The sequence below is a fragment of the Dermacentor variabilis genome, chromosome 2 (assembly GCF_050947875.1).
Source record: "Dermacentor variabilis isolate Ectoservices chromosome 2, ASM5094787v1, whole genome shotgun sequence".
In the NCBI taxonomy this organism is placed as follows: domain Eukaryota; kingdom Metazoa; phylum Arthropoda; class Arachnida; order Ixodida; family Ixodidae; genus Dermacentor; species Dermacentor variabilis.
Genome location: NC_134569.1, coordinates 92,395,174 through 92,414,178, shown reverse-complemented (window position 1 = coordinate 92,414,178; position 19,005 = coordinate 92,395,174). Strand labels below are relative to the sequence as shown.

Sequence of the window (19,005 nt, the reverse complement as noted above, 5' to 3'; positions counted from 1 at the left end):
TGTGACCCCTTTCCTTTATGTTTGGCACCCCAGCAAAGACATGTTGATCATGTCAACTGGAGTGCTACAGAAGCCAACAAGAAATTCCAGCTGCAGTTAATTTTTGATGCCCTTGGCCATGCACACAGCACCTGCAACCATTTACAACAAGAGTAGGGAGCAGTTGGTGCACTTCTAGAAGTACATGGAAATGCTACAGGTTATGATGAACTTTTGCCCAAGCTTATACCACTTGGCAATATGAACAAGTCTGCACATTCTTTTTTGCATTACATTCACCATGGCATGTCAAGTTACAATCATTTACATGAATGGCTTTACAAGTGCTGCAATTAACTTCTGCAGCGTTCGAAAAGTTCATGCCTCGCATGCTTTAGGTGCAGTTGTAAAACCAACCGCAAGTGCATTATAGGGAAAGCATTGATGTGAGATACTGGACTGGAAATGCAGCGTGCAATAGGCCTCTGCAGGACTTCCAAGTGTAATGTCCTGCAGTCCAACTGTGCACCATGCTTTGCTGTTATACTTTAAACTCTGTTTACTTACTGTGTTCAAACAAGGCTAAGAAAAAGAACCTATGCTGCTCCAGGTATTCCAGCAGAACGATGATGTTTTCTAACTCCCCATGATTTAAGCATCCCTCCATTCTAATGCAGAAACAAACACATAATGCTCCTAATCTTTATTATTATTTTTTTTTATGTTGACCACACAACGAAAGAAATCAACAATACAGTCATGAAGGAGCAAGTCTAAAATGTTTCTAAAGCGTATGTACAATAAAAATAATGTAAACGTATTTACTTCCATGTCCAGTCCAACATACTGCTCGTTTGCTTCCAGTGCAACATATCCTTTACGGCATCTTGCATCAAAACCTACCATGAAACTGAATTTGCACTCTTTTTCTCTTTTTCTGCTGTCATTTAAACCTTAATTTGGAAGCCTACAGTATAAATCTTTTGGAAATAGGTAGAATGAAAGCTGCTTTCCAAATGTGCTAACTGTCTGCAAGTATTTCTAGTCTTTCCGGAAAACAAGCAAGACAGACAATCAAGCACAAGACATAATTGCACTTTAAAATTCTGTTACAATGAGAGCTTTTAGTAGCATGCCAAGAAACATTTAGACATGGTGGCTGAGGTCTTGAGCCTTTAACACTGTGTGTACATGACCTGTGCCACCATGGAGACATGTCGCAGCTTGCAACAGCTACAGTCAACCACAAAATTTTACGGAACATGAAATCTGTCAAAACGCTGAATATCTGCGCAGCCTCACAACGCAGCCTAGCATTTGTATTTACAGCTTCTGCCAGTATATGTGAACAGCATTGTGATGTTCACTTTTTTTGAACACTGTTACAGGCTGCTTGGAAATTGAATGTTTTCCAAGATACTGTGGTCCATAAACTTTTGTGGTTGACTGTACAGCAAACAATGTGTGAATCAAAACCTAGCATGAAACTGAATTTACAATCTGTTTCTCTCCCTCCGCTGTCGTTAAAAGCTTAATTAAAAAAAAAACTACAGTATTAATTTTCTGGAGAAATTAGAACGAAAGCTGCCTCCCAAATGTGCCAAGTAAACAGACTGCAAGTATTTCTGTCGTCTCGAAAAAAGTGAGACAGACAAGCAAGCACAAGACATAACTGTGCTTTAAAATTCTTTGTTACAGCGAGAGCTTGTAGCAGCATGCAAAGAAACACTTGGGCATGGTGGCCAAGGTCTTGAGCCTTTGCCACTGTGTGCACATGACCTGTGCTGCCATGCAGATGTGCCGCACTTTGCAACAGGTAGAGCAAAAGACATGACAATGTTCGCACCTTTAATGACCTAATATTGAAGCAAGCAGCAACACTAGTGGGTTGCTGCAGTTTGTAGAGAACGGGAAATAAATTATGATAATTACCTCCACACTGTGCATTCTGGCTTCCCAACACTGGTGAAAGTTCTCTGCGCATGCCAATCATATGATGTGTATATGTACAGACCAGGAAATGAACTAAGCATATGTCTTGAAAAACATCTGAGAAACAGCAGTTTACAATCAAAATTCATGGTAAGTACTCAGAGCAGTGTGATGAAGTGAGGCAGCTGTGTGCAAAGCTTTGGCAATCATGAACAGCTGGAGATATAGTTTGCTAAGTTTATGCTTTAGTTGCCTAGGTTAGCATGTGGTTGTGTGCTAACATGCACAATACATACTTTTAGTAGTGCATCTTGCAGTGTAATATTACATCAAAGCAAAAAAGAAAAGCATTGCACTTGCTTATATATCAGAGTAAAGATGCAGTTGTCCAATCAGATTAGGCAGTTGTCTACTGCAATGGTTTGAAACTATCTTGGATTGTAGCGCGAAGTGACACGGACACAGACTAGAAGCAGACAGGACGAACGCGAACTCTCAACTAAATTTTTATTAAAACGAAGAACATATATATGTAGGTGATCGCAAAAACCGCAGCATAAGATCGTGACAAGGTAAAAACATTAGTTAAACATATCAGGAGGTATGGAAGTCAAAAAAGGAAACAAAAAACTACTTCAGATTAATACACGTATTGTGAAGATATGGAAATCTGCATTCTAACAGAGACAAAGATGCATGGCTAATGCAAGTGTCTCCTAACCTTTTGACGTGGAATGCCTCAATTATTTGCAGTGTGGTTTGGCATTTGTGTCTGGAAAGAAGAATTCTTTCCAGACACAAAAGAAGAATTCTTTTGTGTCTGGAAGACACAAAGAAGAAGACACAAAGAAGAATTCTTTCCAGACACAAATGCCAAACCACACGGGAAATAATCGAGGCATTCCACATCAAAAGGTTAGGAGACACTTGCATTAGCCATGCATCTTTGTCTCTGTTAGAATGCAGATTTCCATATCTTCACAATACGTGTATTAATCTGAAGTAGTTTTTTGTTTCCTTTTTTGACTTCCATGCCTCCTGATATGTTTCACTGATGTTTTTACCTTGTCACGATCTTATGCTGCGGTTTTTGCAATCACCTACATATATATGTTCTTCATTTTAATAAAAATTTAGTTGACAGTTAGCGCTCGTCCTGTCTGCTTCTAGTCTGTGTCCATGTCACTTCGCGCTACAATCCAAAATCATGTTACCGAACCAACTCGCCCAACTTTCTATCCGTTTGAAACTAGTCCTACTCATTCAAGCTGCAGTTACTTTTTTTTGTTAAGCCTTTCAAAAATGAGCAATATTGTTAATGTGGCTTTTCTGACTGATGAACAGACGTGGCACCCAGTTGGTATGCCTACTTGTTTCAAGCCTTGGGGTAGACTTTGGGCATTCGTGTATTTGATGGGTTATGTTTATTTCATTGTGAGGCCTTCAGACAACTAAATTCCTAGCTTTCATGCATGGTTCTGGAAAGAGCATCTGTTTCAAACAAGTTTCCTCCTCCAATATTTTAAACATAGAAATGCAGGCTAGCCTAATGTGAAAGTTGAAGTATGCGCAAGAAATCTGCAGCTAGTAAGAGTGGCTACAGTGGTGCCACATCACACTTATTACTGTATATTAGGGGTGCACGAATAGCAGTTTTTCAGACCGAATTGAATAGTGCCAGAAGCAAATTGAACACTTTTCTAATAGTTTGCGAGTAGTGTACAGCCTTCTCATCAATAATATCACACAGCTTTAACATCCTGGTTTTTACAAAAGCAAAGTTTTCGTCATTACACTGCACATAATGCATGCTTTACTAAACCCACAAAGGGAGCATTTGGAACTAAACACATTGTTTGCGAACTCGGAGTTCTTGGGAGAATAAGTGGTCATGCATTACATCATATGAAGTTTATAGAGGCAACCTGATGACCAATTAATATCTTGTGTATACTGTCACGACCAGACATTGCACGCCTGCAGCGATGGCAGAGTGAGAAAAACCACCTTTTCTCTGGTTCGAAATGTCATGGCAGATGGTGCCACTGTTGAATAAAGTATGTTGCAATAAAACATACTCTGATTTAATCTGATAAGAGGACAAAGGTGCTGCGCATAGAAATCGCTGCCAAATGCCGTATCTAAATAACATGTTATGGAGAGCAATCATGCCGAGCCATGAAAGTCTGGCTCACTGAGCGGCGCAGCATGCTGTAGTATGTCACGTCCACTGTGAATGGGATGAAAAAATACAGCATTTTTTGCTTAAATTCGATGCTTGATCATGTACAGTCAGTGACTAGAGTATCAGAAAAATATTACTATCTTCAAATAAAGACTATTCGATTGAGAGACCTAATCAAATAATGACTATTCAGTTTGAGAACCAAATCAAATAGAACAATATTTGCTTCATTATTTGAAAGTTTCAAATATTTGCACACCCCTACTGTATATGATGTTCAATTATTGTATATGATGTGAAGACCAATATTTAGGACCAGTTATTTTGCTGCATGTGCCACAATTTAATGAGGCCAATTAAAACGATGAGTCATGTTTTCTTTTTGCAGATGCAATTTACACACCATCTGCATCGCAACAGCTGCCAAAACAACCAGCAAAACGGAAATATGTTTTCTCTTTGCAGTTTAGGTTACATATAGAACGAGATTACGAGCAACTGCAAGGAGCTTGTAACACCACTTCCTTCTTCATATCACAGCCTATATTTCCCTGCAGGCAAATCTAGGTAGTTCCTTAGCAGTCAACATAATCCATTCAGTGAGGCCATGCTGCGCATCAATGGGCCAATAATAAGATGCGCAATGGTGGCAAGGGCACGATGTTGCCTCTGATAAAATGGTAGAACTACCATAAATTCTCACACATCTTTATGCAAGTATATTACAAACAAATTTCTTCATTCCTTAGTACATTTATGTGCATCATTGAATCACCCAGTGCTTTCGTCGATCAAAAAATTAACTGAAAATTAAATCACTGGAGATGTTTCTTGTATCAACCATCACCTAACAGTTTATGAAATTGATTTTGGAACAGCTGTATGACTTCACTGCAGCATCTGACGGGTTTGGTAAATGGGTTCAGGATCAGAAGGCGCCAACATATCTTTTATTAAGTGTTACTGCCCTTCAATGTAATCATTTGTAAAGCCAATCCACTTCCATTAATGAGCGCACATACCCTACAACCTAAAAAAAAACTGTCAGCTCCCTCGACACACAATCTACTTTCTTAATGCAAAGAAGTGTGTAATGTGTTATTGCTCAACCTTTAGAAATTAGCTGCAAAAAGCTCGTACAATGTTTTCAGGTGCATTTGGTTGAGCCAACTGTTTGCCATCGCAGGTGTCTGCATCAACACTTCCAGGAGATGGAACCCTTGAGTCTTTAGTATGATTGTTGCGCTCAACAGCAATTGCACTAAATATAACAAGAGACGTTGGCGCTTTGACTCCAAACTATTTCACCAAACTTCATTACAAGAAGTATTCGACGTGGCAAAATTTAAACTATAGAACAAGAATGAAGCACACGAGATGAGTTAACGGCACAAGTTTGATGTTCGAAGAAAAGCTTACTGTCAAAAAGAGCAAGCTGGACAGAGGCCCGCTTATTGAGACTTTCGAATACAACACCAAGCTACTTTCTTTCTTAAAAGCCAAATAAATGCAATGTACAAGAAAACAAAATGTGACATAACGCATACCCTGATTGATACTGTGACAAAGCATAAATAAGCAACACTAGCTTTGATAAGAACAGCAGTGACTCTGGTGTAAATTTCACTTCAAACATTCTGGCCTTACCAAACTGCCATATCTGCACGAATCTAATGAGAGACTTGACATCCCCCCCCACCCCCTTCTTCACTTAAAAAATTCTGCAAACGCAACCACCAGGTGAGAAAAGCTTTGCAGAAAAGCTAACTTCTCTATGTCCTAGGAAAAAGTGCAGGTGTGCAGGAAGCGTGCAGCTGTCTGCAGCAACGAGAGACTGCAACACAGGGTAAAACTGAGCAACAGTGCAAAGCAGCCCAACAGCACACTGTGCAACTGCAATGGTGAACCTGGCCCCTTGAATCGGTGCACCATTTAACTTTTAGGATATTTCAGCATTGAGCAACATGCAATCTGTTACTGTGATGTGTACAGGCAGCAGATTATGCATAGGCAGCCTGGTGCAGGCTTGTAGTGCTACAGCAAACTGCATGCCCTGCTATCCTAGAACATTCTAAACTCATAAATGCAATTACATTGTGTATTGTTAATGCTCATTATATGTCAGAGTAGTAGAACTTTTTTTAGTCTTCTGAAAGGTTCTCCCACACATATTCGTGCAAATATGGCATTTTACATCTAGTGATGACATCAGTTACGGGTGCACATCGACTGAAGAACCACCAGGGACCAAATATTCTCGGCCAGAACTTTTGCTTGCAAGCAATCTTCGTAAATGCGATTGTTGTATGCTAATAACCATGTGATCTATATAAAAAAAAATGGCTGTAATGAGCACACAGAAACAAGGAATGAGAAGCTTTAGCAATGCATGTTACCATCAGTTTAATATTCTAAGTTTTTTCTCTCTTATGACATTTGCAAATCATTCCCATTTATGACTACATCTAAGCTTCCTGCCAGTTCACGACCAGCAGGATCAGTTTAATACACACTGGCAGTGGTAAGTGGTGTGCTTCTGGAAAAATGAGAGATTTCAACAAGTAGTTCACATCTTTCTCACTGTCAGAAAAACTGCCGCATTCAGATGAATAGCCATTCTGCATCACCGGATTGTCATGAGGCTAAGTTCCTTTTCTCTTTCTTACTTTTAGAGAGATCCTGGTTATCACAATGTCAGGAGTTCGTGATATGCCCTCTCCTTGGCTGCATCTGCCAGGTTATCTGGGCAGCTTTTCACCTCTTCACCATGGCACGCAGCGCTCTCAGAAATGCCATTAGCTACGGGCTTTATAACAATCAATGGAATGGGAACAACTTAGAGCCCCTCTACTCAGAGAAGCTTTTCATAGCTTTGTCTTACAAGTAAGTCCAAGAAGGCAACTCACCAAGCACACCACAAAAGAAGAAAAAAATCTTGCAGCACAGCCATTAACTGCTTTCAGAACACCTTTCTTACCACAATGAGCCTGACTGCTGCCTCCACAGTGCAATAGCCACACAAAGACCCTGGCAGCCTCTCATGCAATTCTATGAACCTAGGACTGGTTGGGAAAAAGAAAATGACTTGCAGAGAACAGACAAGGAGAGGGGGGAAGGGAGATAAAGGCATCACACGTGCCTTGCCACACTGTTCAGTGGCTTTGGATGAAGCTCTCCAGCTGGTGTGGCACCAGTCCTTGGAAGGGCAGCTGAAAGCGCACAATGGCACGTGCACACAGACACTGCAGGCCAGTGTAACGAAGAGGGCTACAATCCACCAGCATGGGCGCATAGTCCAAGGGTGTGCGACCGGTGGCATCGGTGTGGTCTAGGTGTGCACCACGGGCCAGCAGCGCAAGCGCTGCAGCTCGCGAACACGGTTTGCTGCGTGCTGCGACGTGCAAGGGTGTACGCCGGTCGTGATCAGTGGCATTGGGGTCGGCTCCAAGTTCGAGCAGTAGACGCACAAGAGGGGGTGCCGGGAAAGCCTCCTGGCAGACGGCGCCCAAGGCCTGGCGGCTGGCTGGTGGTGCACGACCACACGCCAAGTGCAGGCATGTCTCGCCGCGTGGGCCTCGCAGATCTAAGTGCACCAATCGGTAGGCAGCACGTCGGAAGGCATCTTCCTCCACGCTGCTCTGCGACTGAAAGATAAGCAGTGAATGTCACAAAATGACGCACAGTCCACAACATCCATCAGCACATGTATGTACATGTTTCAACTTCACTGTGCTTGCATTCTTAATCAAACTGGCAGTGATATAGCACTTGACCTTATCAAGAAGCATCCCTTCATTTTTACTTTACATCTACTCTGTGTGTTATTGGAATGCATCATGTAACCGCACAAAAACAAGGGACAAAGAAGGAACACACAGGACAGGCACGGAACTTCAACTAAGGTTTACTCCGGGAAATCTCACATTTATACAAGTATCGTAATCACACTTGCTAATCATCAAACAGCCATCACGTGACGTTGGCATGCGGGCGTGAGTGCCGCAAATTTGCTCGTAAATATTCGAACTCTTTATCGCTCAAAGACACTGAAGAGCTGCTTACGCAGCTGCCAGGTTGCATTTTTATACAGTAAGCTTCAAAGATTTCTCGGCTCATTTGTGACGTAAACATCTTCAAGACTTTGGTGTCGCGGAACCTGGGCGTGCAATTACGACAGTGGCGGCAATGGTCAGCCAGTCTGCCACCCCCCGCCAATCCTTCTACTCCTGCGCGGTGCTCCTGCAGTCTGACGTTTAGGCTTGAAGATGTTTATGTCACAAATGAGCCGAGAAATCTTTGAAGCTTACTGTATAACAATGCAATCTGGCAGCTGCGTAAGCAGCTCTTCAGTGTCTTTGAGCGATAAAGAGTTTGAATATTTACGAGCAAATTTGCGGCACTCACGCCCGCATGCCAACGTCACGTGATGGCTGTTTGATGATTAGCAAGTGTGATTACGATAGTTGTATAAATGTGAGATTTCCCGGAGTAAACCTTAGTTGAAGTTCCGCGCCTGTCCTGTGTGTTCCTTCTTTGTCCCTTGTTTTTGTGCGGTTACATGATGCATTCCAATAACGACCACCAACTAGCCCTCTTATCCCTGTTAAATACTCTGTGTGCTTTATACTATTTTACACAACGCCTCACTTGTGTTAAAAAGGAGAACAAAGGCCATATTTTCTAACATTCCATTCTTTTTTTTTTAATCCTTTTCTCCCTTTGTCATTGTATTGGCTGAGACATGACTCGCACACCGTGTGATTAAAAAAGAATGGAATTTGGAATGTTACCAAATGTGAGCCCACATCAGCAACTTTTCTCAAAAGATCACATTCTTTTGTTCCTGTTGATTTCTTTTATACTAGTCTCACCTTAAAACTAAGATAACAGCAAACTTTGACCAGTGTGAAGAAAACGAGATGAAAGATGAGAAACATGAAAAACACAGACGAGCGCTGGTCTTTGCACTAAGATGACAGCATTCCAAAATTTACTGTATCAGCCTAGTGTTCTCTACAACATTGAGGGAGAGTGTGTTGTACAGTGAAGCCTCAATATAGCAAATTTAAGGGAACTATGGCAAATTTTCATTATTCTGAAATGTCGTTACACATTCGAACCCGGCTATATCGAACTCGCAAAAAAATGCCTATCAGTTCGATATAGAGCATAATTCTATATAGGCCTGCTAAAGAAATGGACGTCATAAAAGCACATACCATTTATAAAATCACTTTATTGATGAAACTAGCTTAGTTTCACATGAAATCTTCCTGTATTTTCTTCCGCTTGGGCAATTTCGCTGCCTGCAACACACGCAGTTCTCTATGTTGTCCAAAGAGTCGAAGCAACCGAGGCCGCAACCTTCCACATTTGCGCAGGAGCGCCGGACTAGTGCGGATGCACCTATCACTTCGAAGGATGTGAGCAAAAAACCTTTGTTGCTTTCCTCATTGTGCACACTTTTACTTGTGCTCAGTATGACGTCAGCAATGTAGTCTTCATTTTCGGGCTCCCCGTGGTCGCGACACCACCATCTGCACTCACAAACTCGTCAACCGTTCATTCATCAATGGCTTCCGGAAATTCTGACAGCTTGCCCCAAACTTCGGCAACACCGGCAACGGCTTCATTGCACTCACCAAAATTTACAGTCATCATCACGCCCATGGAAAACGGTACGTCTGAAACAATTTCGGATGAACCACATGGCCATACATATGTGTCGGGCGCCATGGGCACCGGGTCGCAAGTTTGTCCGCTTTAGCCCTTATCTCCCCCTTATTCTTCAAGATCGTGCTAAGAGTGCTCCTCGGAATCTTGCACGTTGCAGTGACATCCGACTTCTCACTGTGTTCGACCCGATTTATGATTTCGAGCTTCATAGCAAAAGGCAAATTCTGCTATTTGCGGGAGAAGGCCCACAAGGTGCAAACACAATGAACCAGAAAAGCAGTGAAATAACTTGCACTTGCGCCATCTTGCACGGCGAGAGCACGAGAGTCTCCGATTGACTGTCTGAGCAAGTGGTGCGGGTGGGCCAGAATCTTTTTTTTGCAGGGAGGTATCGATGGCTCGCTCGACGCAGCACGGTCACGGTAGGGAGAGTGGTTCAAGTGAGCGCCGCCGTATGGTTACCCCGCCGCCGCGAGGCAAAGCCAACTTCTGAGGGCACTTTTGCGCTGCTTGACATTCGATATATCAGGATTCGTTGCTATTTTTGTTCGATGTAGGAATAATTTTTGCTATATATACTCATTGTATCTATACCGTGTTCAGAAATTGTTCGATATACAGAATAATTTGATGTAAACTGGTTTGGTATAGTCGGGTTCGACTGTAGTGAAAGCCCCAAAATTAACCATTTTCCCCATCAACCCATCAGTTGTCATTGAATGAGCTATCCACGAAAACATTGCTGTTGGCTTTGAGGCCACACTGCTGCTATTTTCCATAGATTTCGCCGCCGCGCACCACAGCAGCATCATATACAGTAGAACCTCGTTCATACAATCTGGAATATTAAAAAAGGCACGAGAAAAAATGTGCTCACCAAGAAAACATACTATCTGAAGTAACTAAGAATTTTACAGACTCGAAGCATTGTACATCAAGCTGGTGGGTTGGCGGCCCAAGGCACATTTTGTTTTCCTAGTGCCTGGGGCAGTAATGGGGAACAGTGTCTCGTGCAGGCTGTCACTTGGGTGGTCTTCACACTGGAGAGGGACTCTGCTCAAGGCATCTGTGGGTGTATCTGCAAGTCCCCATCTGAGCTAGATTTGGCAAGTGAAGCCCTGCAGCAGTAGGACCCAATGCTTGACCCTGGGTGAAGCTTGGTCGGTGCTAAACATCTATGACAAGGATGAGTGGTCACAGTGAATCTCAAACTCGGTAAATTCAAGATAGGCCCTGAACTCGTCCACTGCCCGCACTGCTGCATGGCACTCCCACTCCTGTACAGTATGATGGCTTTCAGCCTCTGTAAGAACCCTGCTAATGAAGGAAACAGGCTGCAGTCCACCAGGGCCAGCCTGCAGTAGCACAGCTGCAATGCCGACACCGCTTGCATCAGTTTGAACCATGAAAGGCTGGTTCAGAGCTGGAAGGCCCACAACTGCATCCTAAGCTAAGAACTGCTTGAGTGCAGCGAGAACCTGTTCGCGACTCTGCCAACTGCCATGGCTCATTTTTCAAAAAGTCTGTGAGTGGATGCGCTGTCAGTGAGAAGTGTGGGACAAGTTCCTATAATAGCCAACAAGACCCAGGAAGGCTTGCAACTGCTTAAATGGGCTGGACCTTGGGCAACCTAGCATTGCAACCACATTTTCTTCATCTGGTCTGCACTGCCCAGGTGAGATTATGTGGCCCAAGAACTTAAGAGACTGAAGGCAAACCTGTGTTTGGTACGGGTTAATCGTAAGGCCAGCACCTTTAATACACTGCGGTACTTCCCTCATCTGCTCAATGCCACTCTCAAGCATCTCCAACTAGACTAGAGCATCACCTAAAAATACCATAGCGAAGTGGTGATTCATTCCCTGTAGCACACGGTCCATCAAGATTTGAAAAGTGGCCGGGCCACCTGGCACCCTGAAGGGCATCCTGATGAATTCAAACGTACCCTGATGGCAGATGAAGGCTATTTTCATGTCAGCAACCCAAACAGGAATCTGGAATAACCCTTGGGAGAGACCGAAGCTTGAGAACCACTGAGCTCAGTGAAGTTGTGCTAGCAGCCAGTCTGCTTGAGGCATTGGGTAGGCTAATACCTTTGTTCATGCATTCAACAGTCATTAGTCTACAGCAAGTCAGTAGGCTCCAGACTTCTCCACGACAAGCACCAAGGCGCTAGTCTAAGGGCTGCTGCTTTGCCTTATAAGACCCCTGCTCTACAAGGTCATGTACACAGCCTTCAATGATTTTCTGCTACTTAGCTTTCGCTGGATGGAGCTTGCATCTCACAGGCACACTATCCCCTGTGTATGCAGTGCTGAGGGAAGATGGTAAACGCAGGAATGGTAGTGAACAAAGGGATTTAGTCGTCAAGCATTCCTTCGTGCTTGGTAGTAGTTTTGTTGCTACAGCACAGTGCTTACACTCTTCAGTTGAAATGCTACTCTCTATGTCATGAGCTGCAAGAACCTCTTCGAAGAGGGTGTGCAAAAGGTAACTCTCCATTTTCTTGTATTGTGAGCACCGTGGCTGGACCCTTGTCATGCTTAGCGAATGGCACAATGCAGAGTGGGTCGGTGCCAACAGTCCATCCTCCTAGTGCTACATGTATAGAAATGCCAGTTGCACTCAAAAAGTCCCTGCCGAGAATGATGACCTGACATGTGTCTGGTGCACACAGGAAGCGCTGGTTGCAGCTGCTTGTAGCCCACTGGATCCTGCACTTTAGAGGTGTGGTACACTGGGACCAACCTGTTGCCAGGCAAAATGCATGCACCTGTGTCCCGAGCTTGGCACCTGTCTCCTCTGCTACCTTTGCCCCCGGAAGTTCAAGCTCAAGCCTTTATCCAGTATGGGCTTTCAAAGGAGTCTTCCCAATCCCCACCTCCAGGAGGGGCTCTTTCCTGCTGGCTGAAACCACTACCTGCAGCGCAGCCACGTAGGTGCCCACCAGGCAGAGTGGCACCTACCGCCTCTCGTTTTCTGAACACTGTGATTGGAAATGCCCAATTCCATTGATATCGTAGTAGTGGGGCGGGGCGGACACTGACTTGTGGGCAATCAGAGCTAGGTGAGCCACACTTCCACAGCGATGGCAGGTAAATCCCCCGGAGTTGTGCTGTTGGTATTCCTATGATGGCACTGCAAGAGGCGGTCTCAATGTAGGATGGCTGTATTGCCACGGGATGCAATAGTCAGTGCTGGAAGGCCTGACTATTGCCTATTGCACCACTGGAAGGCAAGGGACCTTGCCTTCCGGTGGTGGATACTGAAACAGCATGACTGTCATGCTGTTTCAGTACTCTCCGAGCTGCGTTCCGGGCAGGCCAGTCACGTTCACAGCTGATTGGAAGGCAAGGTCCCTTGCCACTTGGGTCTGTTGGAGGCAGCGGCCACTTGTACTGCAACCGCCTCCAAGCACACTCTATGAGGCCATCAGTTGCCTTAGCCAACTCCCCGAGATTGGCAAACTGTTTGCCTTGTACAAAGTCTTGGAGTTACAGGTGCATTTGCTGTAGCATGGGGTCAACCTTTTCCAATTCCGAAACTTCGCTGCCAATTCAGTCATAATAGGCCGCAATCACGTAAATAAATTCTTTAAAATTTTGGGTGCTGAGTGCAGAGCTCAAGTTTTTATTTCAAGCGATGCTTCGCATCAATAAAGAAAATTCTTCAATGAAGGCCACAGTAAATTCCACTCACGATGCAAACTTGGTCACGAATGCCACCATAACTTTACGCTGCCCTCCAGTGCAGCGGGCACAATATGGATAAGGAAGCCTTTTGTCAGTGGCGAAACCAGTGACCAAACAAAACGTCTCCAGCTGATCCAAAAACTGCTCACGGAACTGGATGTCATTGAATCCGTTGTATTTTGGGAGCTAACCTCCAGCGGAGCGGCATCGCCTGACGCTTGAACCGTCGCCGCTGCTGCTGCAACAGAACCTGCCAGCATTACCAATGCCGCCATCAGTCTTTGTCGAACTGCTGCTGCCATTTCTCGCATTGCATGGCGGAACCGTTGGTCTGCTTCCAGCAGATGCTGCAGCATCTCTTTGGGCATGTTCACTGCCTTTACGTCCATATTAATCCCGCAAGAGCCCCCACTTGTTATGAACGACAACAGGCCAACATGTTTGTCACGTCACAAACACCCACCTTCTTATCACACTCCACTACTCTTCCCCCGCGCTGTCCACATGCTGTCCATCCACGCACCCACACACACTTGACGCAATGCATGTCTTCTTTCCCCCTTTGCTGCCACACTCGCACCACCTGGTCCTCTTTCTGGCAACTACAGTCAACCATGTGCACAGCTTCTGGGAACCACGCCTTGCCTCGCCTCACTTGGAGCTCTCGGTTCGCTTATGCCGCCACTCTTTCCTCACAGTATGAACCGGTAAAAAATAAGCCTAACTCTAATGGGTCATTTTCTATGCTTTTGACTGCAAACAGTTGCACTGGGAAATCGTAAATAACAGGATTGAATCAATGAGGTTCTACCGTATAAAGTGGCACACAAAAGAGACATTGATGCCGAAAAAACCACGGACAAAGAAGAAGCTCCATGTCACCTATAAGGCATGTTTCTTTTTGTTTGTTTTCTTACATTCCTTGCATAGCTGGTACGGCCACAGAAAGAAGTGCAAAATAAAGTAGAGGCATGCACAGAAAGAAGGGCAAAAGAAAGAAGAGGCGTGCCTCCGTTGCTAGGCGACACTTGTCTGGGCGGAGCATGCACTTGCAAAGCCTGATGCACCGTTGCCTCCGCAATAAAAGAAGAAAAAAAGTAATAAAAATAAAAAATGCCCCTCCCAGCTTTTTTATTCTCCGGTGCCGTCTGGGGTATTCCAAACCCATGCACTGCAGCATCCGCTTGCTGCACCTTGTTATCTGCTACTCACTGTTGCAATCGTCATAAAGGAGATGCGGAAATCTAAGAATCCCCAGGTTTCTGAATATCAGTTTGTAATACTGAGGCTTTGTTAACATGACACAGAAACTCAATAATGGTCGTCGTTCTGCAGTTCGTAGCACTGAAAAAATTTACATGGAAACTATTAGCAGTCAGGAGGGGATTTCTGAAAAGTTTGTTAATCAGAAAAGTTTGTTAATGTGGTGTTTGCAGTAACGAAGTTTCACTGTAAATATTTAACAGTAAAAGTAAACACTTCAACTTGGAACAACAGGAAAAAATGAGGTGTTTCACTGAATGCCGGTTACACAAACAATATAAGACAAACAATTTCAGAGTTTTTAATGCTCATAAATGTAAAAGGCCCCACCTGCAGCCGACACAGGAGAGCTGCAAGCTGCAGTGCAATAACCAACGTGCGCTGGACACCCTCGGCTGGTTCTGGCATGTGGTGTCCAGCAGACACAAGCTCCGTCACAGCACGCTCGAAGACAGCAAGGACATCTCCAAACTCAACGGGGGCCAGCTGGCGTCGTGATGGCCTACGGGAATCCAAAACGAAGGCAAACGTCGGGACAAGCCATTGGTCTTCTCCTCGTACATGCAGTCGCAGCCTCACAGAAACATATTAGTACGTGGTATACTCCTGTATAAGGAAGCAACTCGCTATACTGAACAGGCAGTAAGCACTCATTAACTCCAACTCTAGTATCTTAGAAATATTGGTTACATTAGGTCGAAACTTTGCCCGGCGCAGTCTAAACTCCACATGTTTCTCACCCCCTGTCTCGAAGTTCTTGTGCCAGACCAAGGATGTCTTAAAATCTCAACTGCAAGAATACCAGGGAAAAGTCACTACCCAAAGGTTTCCATACTTGATGCACAGCTGCAATATCCCCAAAAAGTGAAAACAGAGTTTTGCCACAATGGCAACCTTCAATTATTAGCATCAATGAACCTTGACACGCACCTTGTGGTTGTGCCTAGTTGCGTCAGGTTATGGAATCTCCAGCATGAGAGGCCTTAACGTCATTCCTGGTGAAACACGGCTCTACATTTAGCGCCATGCCGGCCGCATCAACCAAGGTCATTTCAGAGAGAACAACCGGCACTCAAATATTGCTATTTTGCCCTATGAACCCGGGCTTTCTATTTGTACCTTATGGTCTGCTGCACGCGAGTTGCCTAGGCAACGGGGCAGCACTGCTTGCACTCGCTTTTCACCCAACGGATGCAAGCAAGCTGTCGAGCTTGCTAGCCAAATCAAAAGCGGCACTCCAGCTGATTATTCATCCCGTCTGTCTATCATAGCTCGCATGTACTTCCTCAGCTTGTTCAGCTCGCACAAGTGCGACGATCAGCTGTTGCCACAACACATGAGCACAAGTGTGCAGCAAGTGAGCACTATTTCGTTTGATGAAGGCACAGACTCGGAAGCAGTCTCTACAGTGCACCTAAACTGTAGACCAACATGATGCTAGCCAGCCAAGGTAACGCACAATGTAGTAGATGTAGTCTGGTCTAGAAGATCCGGTGTGAGATAAGACATGCTCTATACTCGCGCAAGCAGCGTCAAAGTGTGCGGAATGCTACTGGTTGCATTGGCTGCGCCTTAAAGCTAGACTGTGGAGCTGTGGAGACTGTCGTTCACATTGGCAAAAAAGGCTAAACTTATTTACAGGAAAAGGCACAAGATACTCCTACTGGCAGGAGCAACACGCACAGCACACATAGCATGCAGCTACAGGTTATGTGTCAGAGCAGACTATATCATTCTGGGAAGGCACACACCATGCACTGAGGATGTCTCTTAAAGGGACACTAAAGCGAAACAATAAATCAGTTTAGACTAATGGAGCATCGTTTTAGAACCCTTCAGGTAGTCATTTAAAAAAAATAGTTTGATTATTAGATAAGAAAATGAAGGTCCAAGTATCAGTATTTGAATTTTGCGCCGAAATCCCAGCGCCGGTACGTCAGCGTGACGTCAGGGATTCGAAAGTATGTTTTCGCATTTGGGTCGCGTTGGCTGAGTAAAGATTCCCGAAACTTGCCATGTTTAATATTTGCTTCCTCTAGAACACAATGTAGTCAATCTGTACCGCTATATATAATTAGTAGGCCCTAGAAGATGCCATAAAAATCCAAGACGTCACAGCCCCCAGGTGCGGGAACTCAAGTAGGTGTCGCCACGCGTATTTCGTTCTTGCGCTTTTTCTGGTTTACCAAACCTCTTATCGTTGTAAGAGTGGTGTTTTTGGTGTTGTAGAACGGTAATTTACTGACGCAGAAGAAATCATTTTTCACTTTAGTGTCCCTTTAAGTACCTTAAATCTTCCCTAGATCACTTGCTAGGGAAATGGGGAAGTCTCAATCAACCAGTCTGGTGGTTTGTATCAGCGCAGCACAACGCTGACACAAAGAAGGCTGACACAAAGCACACGCACGGCCTTCAAGCTGATCCTGGAGAGGGTGAAGCAAGCATACCAGACCCAGTGTTTCACTGACAAGCAGGGAGACATCAATGGCCCAAGCTCACCAGAAGGTAAAGCTCGTCGAGGTCCTGGGTTCGCTAAGCTCTGGGAAAACCTCAGCTGTCTCGTTCACAAGCTGACCTCTAATTTTCCATCACTGTCAGTATCTCGGTGTCCACGTTGACTAGACGTCGGTACCACAATGACCCCGAACTCTGCTATTCAGCAAATACGCAAACGTAACAATCTACATGTCTGCTGAAGACGTGACTAGTTACAGCTTCCTGCAATTGGTTTCGTTTTTCTTTTTTAAGTGAAATTATTTCGATTACTGCAGACATCAGCAGCGTCAACTTTTTTCATGTCTGGAACCGCTTATGAACTCCTTGAATGATCGGCTTCGTATTGCATTAGGATCAATCGTCTGACTCAGTGCCCAGAACACTGCCTTGGCACAGTGCTAGGAAACGCTGTTACCCGTAGACACCGATGTGTCTGGTACCAATGCATGTCAAAGTGATCGACCAAGAATAGTACTGGCGCCATTTTGGAAAGGCTCTATTTGGTTGATGCGCAGTCAGTGGGCTATATTTGTACTTTCACTTGTAAGATTTTTTTCCCGTAACTACCGCTGTATCTGAGGTTGAGAGACACTGAAGACAAAACCTATTGCGCAGACAGTTTTCATGGGTTCAAAGTAGAAAACTAACCTAGTTACACCAGAGCTACCATGACATTAATGTAGAAGTGATATTAGAGCACCTAAACAAAATAGTAATCCAACCTGCACCAGATTCTTCACCAAGGAAAATCTAGCATGCCTCCTATTCTGGCAATCAGGAAAAGATTTAACAAGCTATGTTTACCTTCAGTGAATGAAATTTACACTTAATGTCCGTCGTTGCATTCAGACAGCACTTTATCGCTAAGGGCCATCAATGTCGTCCTCCATACAATGCATTGTACTTTTTGATATCCTTCACTTATCGAATGACTCTGCGATGATTGTAAACAGGATACCAGCCCATGAATACACGAACCACTTTGAAATTCACACATCACACTGACGTACTGACACTGTAGCTTCGGTGCTAAATTAAAAAAGATCTAAGTGTAGCCTTCATTTTCTCCTCTAGTAAACACCCTCCTACCGCAAAATTAACAAAAATAAAGGTTTCTGACTCAATACTTTATGCAAGTCTAAACTTATTTTGTGTTTATCTTTAGGGCCCCTTCAAGCACTGTCAAGAATGAAATGAAAAGGTGGAGACGTTCACCACAGTGCCAAAGCATAGCAGTTTGCAGACAGCATATTTAATTGAGAACGTGCTGCTCACCTTGCAGGCCTGGCCTCAGCCATCATGAAGCAGAAAAGCTCTGCAAAGGACAGCAGGCTACTTTGAGTCATGGGGCTGAACGGTTCAAGGCAGCGCTGCTGCATGTCCAGTGCATAGAGCCAGAGGGCCACACAGCGGTTGAAGTCACCAAGATCCGCATAAACAGCACCACGGTAACGAATGTAGTATGCCGTGTCTGGGTGCGCAGGACCCAATACACGCTCTCTCACCAGGAGAGCCTGCAAGTGAGACAGTTCAGAGGATCTCACATTTAGTTGGTCGATTTGCTGTAAAAGCAAAATACAGTGCTGATTTGCAAATATGCTCACAGTAGTATGTTCTCGTGAACAGGCACAAAAATGAAAATACAATAAAAGAAAGAGCAAAAGCAGATCAGGCAACAGGTGCTGAAAGGTGTGAAAGCACCTACTCAGTATGACATAGATAGACCAACACACTACAATTATTAGAGCAAAAGCTCTACTATGCCATGCCTCGCAAGGTCAT

The 19,005-nt window shown here is 44.4% G+C and overlaps 1 protein-coding gene across 2 annotated transcripts in view; it reads right to left on the bottom strand.

The window, feature by feature from the left end:
- Nucleotides 1-4,790: 4,790 nt before the first annotated feature.
- LOC142572309 (protein fem-1 homolog CG6966) overlaps nucleotides 4,791-19,005 on the bottom strand; it is a 33,091-nt gene continuing 18,876 nt past the window's right edge. Inside the window, exons 6-8 of one of the 2 annotated variants that reach the window (XM_075681315.1) lie at nucleotides 18,499-18,737; nucleotides 15,058-15,229; nucleotides 4,791-7,740 (exon numbers count right to left, since the gene is read on the bottom strand). In XM_075681315.1, the coding sequence (XP_075537430.1) occupies nucleotides 7,249-7,740; nucleotides 15,058-15,229; nucleotides 18,499-18,737 (903 nt within the window). In that variant the 3' untranslated portion in view covers nucleotides 4,791-7,248. The remainder of the gene's footprint in view (nucleotides 7,741-15,057; nucleotides 15,230-18,498; nucleotides 18,738-19,005) is intronic. The other variant, XM_075681316.1, reaches the window with a different exon arrangement.